Below are 5,981 nucleotides of genomic sequence, written 5' to 3'. Positions count from 1 at the left end.
AAAAAAAAAAAAAAAAATCAATGGATTCTAAGCAAAATGCTACTGTACGGATGTCTGATTTATCTATCTCTCTACCTATTTATAAACATAGATATCTTTAAAAGGGGTCCTCTGTACTCAAAAAGGTTGGAAATCCACTATTTAGATAACCTAAACCAATATTTCATTTTCTAATGTTTTGTTCGAATGGAATGAAGACAAAATAATAGAGCTGATCAAAATCATTGGTCCTTTCCCTTTCTATTTCTTCAGCAATTTTTCAGAAATTCTAAGAACAGATCTCAGAAATCACAATCTGGAGATATCTTTGTCCCCAAATCAATGCTCGGACTCTGAGATACTACTGTCACATAACTGAATTTCCTATGGGACTTTTCTCTCTGAGCCCACCTGTGGCCTTACTGGGGAGGAAAAAGCACAGGGAAGGTACTCACGGCCACAGTAGACATGGAAGCAGACGCTGGGCTTGGTCAGACGATACACATAGTAGCCTCCAGGGCAAGCCTTGATCTCCACCGTGGTGTTCCAGAGGCAGCAGTTCCCATTGAAGCTGGCACAGGCCTGGCGTTGCACAATGCCGTCACCTTCGAGCGGGTGGCTGCCATTGAGCCAGACAGGTGCATGGGTTCCACAGTGGTTTTCCGGTATGCAGAAGGTGGGCATGGCATCTCCCGCCATGCCTGTGAAGCGGTACCACTCCCCATCCACGTGGTTGTCACACAGAGGAGGACCTTGGGACTCATCAAATTGGTGGTCAGTGTTCCTCCAGGGCTCATTCAGACTGATGTAAGCAGAACAAGGATCTAGGGCTAGGAATGAAAATGACACCTCAGAAGCACCTACTACTGTTTCAGACCACAGTACCGACAGCCTGAGTCCACCTTCTTGGTCTTGCATTTTGGCTTGAGTTCAAGAAAGAAATTATCTAAGGTCCAAAAACGTAGCTGTTTAAGGTTCGTCAAGTCGATTTAAACATGTTTCATAAATGCTCTTTACAAAATTATTTCAAACCTATTTAAGGTTTAGTGTTCACATTGGACTAAACTTTTTATCCAGAGTCATCATTTAATTGAAGGATAGTGGTTCAGATCTAAGGAGGTTTGGATTATAGCCTCACTGAACTCTGCACTGGCCAGACCGTATTTTGAGTATCATGCTCACACCTGGAAGCTGTATTTTATGAAAGTAGTTGACAAACTTGTCCAGAGAAAGTTGACCAGATTCAGAAGGGGGCCTAAAAATTATTTACTGGAGAAGAAGCTGAGAACTATCATTTGGAAAAAAGACTGAAGAAAACTCATATCGATTTTTATAAATCTGGAATAGATTCGTGGAAGAGGGATTAGCTATTTTGTGACAACAAGAATAAATTGTTACAGGAAAACACACATCAGTTCAGCTATCCAGTCATGGGATAGCTCTCAATCTTTGGAAATTTTCAACGAAGTATTTGTATGGCCATTTGTAAAGACGATTATAGGTGGAATTTTGCATCAGTGGGAAGTTTGACTTAATCAAGGATGTGTAAAGCACTGAAAATGCCTCAGGCACATGCCACCCACTTTGAAACACACAGTACACTGGCATGTAATTCCAGAGCTATTCAAAGTGAATTTTGGTATATATTCCACCAAATATTGAAAATATCAAGAACTTTGTGTATTCACAATTAGCTGACATCACTATCCTAGCTATCATACAGCAAAATTTCTCAAGCATGCATTTTTAGCACATGAATTGCAAGCACAAATATCTCATCAAAAACATTTTAATGACTGAAGACATTACTATCTCCAATATTCTCATTGCTTCCCTCAACTTCAGGGAAACTAATTTATGAATTAATGTAGGTAAATTGTCCTTATGAAGAATCTAGGAAACCAAGAAATTCCAGAAAGGAGTACTGGCCAGAGACTGCTGTCCTTAATGACACGAGGCTGACTTACTCAATTGACACTGTAGGCAGGGAATTCGCATTAGGGCCAACACACTTTGTGGGCAGGGAATTCTGTATTAGCAAACACTGCACAATAATTAAATGTCAATGGGCCATGATCACCAAATCTAAAGTGTCAAAAATATTTTGGATTTCCCCAATCTACATTTCAAAGTCAAAGTTTACTCTCTAAACCTCAGTCACATGTAGAGGAAGGTGTAGTCTAGTGCTAATGGTCCCAAAGAGAATATGACAATTTGAGAAAGAAATAAGTGGGATATTGCAATTTCTGGAAATAACACCTTAGCAGGGTTGTGAAAGGCAGGAGCAACCCTCTAACTTCTTTCAAATGTCCTTCATGTGTCTCAGGAGCCCTGGCCCATAGTCTCTTGAGGGGAGGAAATGTCCTCAGACTCTCCTCTCTCAAAAGGGAAAAATTCCCTCCTCTGCTCTCCCAGCTGTGGCTCTCTTACCAAGCAACGTTTCCAGAAGAATTTTACAAGTGATTATACATTCTTAGAAATATTTGGTTCATCTCCCTGGCTCTAATTTTATAAGAAATGGTTAGGTACTCAACTTTTAATGGCTTCTACAGAGATTCCTAACCCTCCCTCAATAACTATTTCAGGATTTATAAAGTTTTCCCCTAAAGTTAACTGTCATTTCTTGTGCTATTTGCTAATAGTTCACTTCCTCTGCTGCTGTAGGGGAGCTAGGGCATGAAGAGGAGAAATTTATCCACCATCTCTGTAAATAATACATTTTTTTAAAAGTTAATCATTCAGTATTTTCTGACACTAAATGTACCCATCACACACCACCCCCTTTAAAGGCAGCCATTCCATCCATTAATAATCTGGTCACTGTTTTTAAATCCGATTTCCAGCCTCTCATTGGAGCCTGGAATTTGGTATCGTGCATATTCATCCCGGATTGCTGGTGGGTACTTCTCAATGGGAGCATTTGACAAAGAGCAGCGCTGCTGCAGGTTCCTTCCTGCCTGACTGAAGCTGTTCAGCGATTTACCCGGATCCCACCTGTCAGCCGCCCACTCCCACCTCCCTTCACCAGGACCCCACTGAGGGCAGGGAGGAGATGTCTGTGTCCCCACCCTTTCGTCCTGCAACCCTCCAGGTCCCCCAGCCCTCCAGGTCCACACTGGCACTCCCTGGGGGATGACCTCCCCCGACCCCGACCCCGCACCCCAGTGCCTGGTTCTGGTTGGGAAGCTGCTCCTTCCCTCCCTCCCCATCCCCCTCTGCTTCCCTGTTTCCTGTCTCCTCTCCCTTCTCCTCCTTCTCCCTCTTCTCTCACTTCGCCTCTCCTCCCAGGGCAAGGCCCACCCCAACCCCAAAAGTTCCCCCTTATCTTGCTTCTGTCATTGAGCCAAACATCCTAGCAGTACGAGGGGAAACAAAAAGGCTGGGAAGGGTGAAGGCACATAGGAATGGGAGGATACAGAAGGTACTAGAGGGAGAGTAAGCCAGGAAAGAGAGTGGGAAGAATGGGAGTGGGGGATGTCCCAGGACACTTTTCCCTCAGGGACTCTAGGCTTGTTATTGGCAGCAGATACAGGGTGGTTAAGGACAGGAAGCTCAAGTCTATTTTGGGGGAACAGTTTTGGATTTACAGCATAATTGAGAAGATAGCACAAAGAGTTCCCACATACCCCACACCCGGTTCCCCCTATTATGACGCATCATACATGAGCACGGTACCTTTGCCATGATTGATGAACCGCTGTTGATACATTACTATTAACTCAAGTCCACAGTTATCCAGATTTCCTTAGTTATTACCTGTATCTTTCTCTGTTCCAGGATCCCACCCAGGACACTGCGATACATTTAGCTTTCACGTCTAGAGTCTCAAGTCTATTTTTAATGTTTATCTTTAAACATTTTATCTTTAAACATGTTTATCTCGAGCGAGGTCCAAATTACCATGAAGAAATAAATCAGTATCAATTAAATACTGAGCTACTTAAAGGTGCCAAGAAGGATGGTTCTTTTCAGCTCACCCTCTCCCCTTCCAGTTAGAATTCATATTCTACTGGAAAAAGAAGTGAGAGAGAAATAAATCTGTTAGTAACCGGAATTGCAACTTTTCTCTGCCTGGTTGGCCAGTTTTGCGCCAAGCCTGAGGAGGGGCAGTTTAAGATTCACTCAATCTGTGCAAAAAGTCATATTTTCAGATGTCAAGACAAACAAGCTTGGTTTATCCAGATCTGTGTGCTTCATGGGGACAGAGCTTTCAGTCCCTTGCATTCATTAAAGTAAAACTATACCCCCAACTTTAAAAAAATCATTTTTTTTTCACTTTTAAAGTTGGAACTATAAAAGTGCCTAGAATATAAAGAGGCTAGAATTCCTTACACATACTCTAAGAAATATTTAGCTAGGGGAAAGCTGTTGGATGTGGCAGATCCATGGAAATTTTGGATGCCAGGCAAGAGGCTAAATGGAACACATAACAGAAATTTTCTGAAAATATATTTTCAAACATTATCAGTGACTTTTCTTACATGATCCTAGAACCAGCATTTAAGGTACTGGAATCTAATTCTTAATAATCTGTACACAATAGCAAATTGCAACAACAAAAAGTGCACTGTGTCAAGTTCTTGACACGAGGCTCACCTGTTGATGACACCGAGGGGACCAGGATGAAGAGGCAGATAAGCAGGAACTGAGGCATCTTCCAGGACCAATTACCAGAAACAGACTGGAAAATCCTCTTAATACCAGTGTGCCTTTGTCCTCTTCTTTTTCAAGCACTTTTTAAAAAGGCCTCTAGGCTCTTATGAAGAAAGACTTTATCAGCACTGGTGGGGCTTTATCAGAGGAAGAGGGTGAGTAGGATAAAGTGTCCATTGCTCTGGCCTTGACCCCAGATAGAAGCACTGCTTTATGCTGTCAACACGGTTATTTTATTGATATTTTTCTTTAGAAAAAAACCTCACAATTCCTCATCCTCCTATTGTTTTCTCTCAAGAATTCCCTGCAATGAAACCTCCAGTATCTTATCCAGAAGGGAACTCTAAATGAGGGACATCCCCTCACGTCAAAATCTTGTTTTGTGACTTCTAGGAGTTGATTGTATGATGTTGCAGCCATAGCATTGCACAGTGAGAAGGAGATAAAGCCAAATTGCTGGACCTGGTCATTAAGAAATATCTTGGTCAGATGGGCAAGGAGTTTACAATGATGTATTAAAAATAGTAAAGGCAGGTATGGAATGGGAACAGTATTCTCTTGAAGCAACTTCCTAAGTCTGTTTTATTATGATCTTTGGTCTCAAAACTTCCTAAAGAAACAAGGTTTAAGTGTGTCTTTACCAATTCAAGTAGTAGTACCTTATGTTTTCATAGGGTCTTTCTTCCCGCAAATTTAAAATGGTTTATTGTTATTTATTTCACTAATTCTGACATTAAGAAAGGGTAGGAGCTTAAAATTAATACCACTCTGGAAAGTTAAATGTCAAAATTTACTAAAGTTTCAATTTTAGATAAAAGAAGGAAAATGTGGGACCTGTATATGGCATGGTACCAGACATAGCCTTAGTAATTACAGGTTTCGAATTTGCTAGCTCCCTGACATTCTACAGAGTGGTGGACACCTGAGAATTAGCAAGCATGATGTGAAGCAAGAATTAGCAAGATAATGAGAAGGGGAAGGATAGGAAGAAGTTTTTTAAAAATACTATATTAAACAAGAATCTGAGGCAAACTCAAAATTTTCTCTCCCAATCTTACCTAGACCTGATGCTTTGGGCTTCTGTTATTCCTGTACTTGTTCTCATCTGTGTTACTTTTCCTAATAACCAAATTTCTAGTGTTTAGGATAGGAATATTACCTTTGGGAAGTAGTCCTTAAACTTGTTTTCCTGATCTCTTAGCACATTTTTTTTCCCCCAGAGACAGGGTCTTGCTATGTTGCTCAAGCTGGAGTGCAGTGGCTATTCACAGGCACTATCATAGCACACTACAGCCTTGAATTCTTGGGCTCAAGTGGTCCTCTTGCCTCAGCCTCCCGAGTAGCTGGTG

General features: G+C 41.5%; 1 protein-coding gene across 1 annotated transcript in view; it reads right to left on the bottom strand.

Annotated features, from left to right (window-relative positions):
* OIT3 (oncoprotein induced transcript 3) overlaps window positions 1-4,679 on the bottom strand; it is a 23,200-nt gene extending 18,521 nt beyond the window's left edge. The window contains exons 1-2 of the mRNA XM_012663213.1: window positions 4,576-4,679; window positions 435-809 (exon numbers count right to left, since the gene is read on the bottom strand). Of these exons, the coding sequence (XP_012518667.1) occupies window positions 435-809; window positions 4,576-4,633 (433 nt within the window). The 5' untranslated portion in view covers window positions 4,634-4,679. The remainder of the gene's footprint in view (window positions 1-434; window positions 810-4,575) is intronic.
* Between the last annotated feature and the right edge of the window lie 1,302 nt (window positions 4,680-5,981).

The sequence above is a fragment of the Propithecus coquereli genome, unplaced genomic scaffold, assembly GCF_000956105.1.
Source record: "Propithecus coquereli isolate 6110/MARCELLA unplaced genomic scaffold, Pcoq_1.0 Scaffold80, whole genome shotgun sequence".
Classification (NCBI taxonomy): domain Eukaryota; kingdom Metazoa; phylum Chordata; class Mammalia; order Primates; family Indriidae; genus Propithecus; species Propithecus coquereli.
Note: the sequence above shows the minus strand (reverse complement) of the source record. Positions and strands in the feature narration are given on the sequence as shown.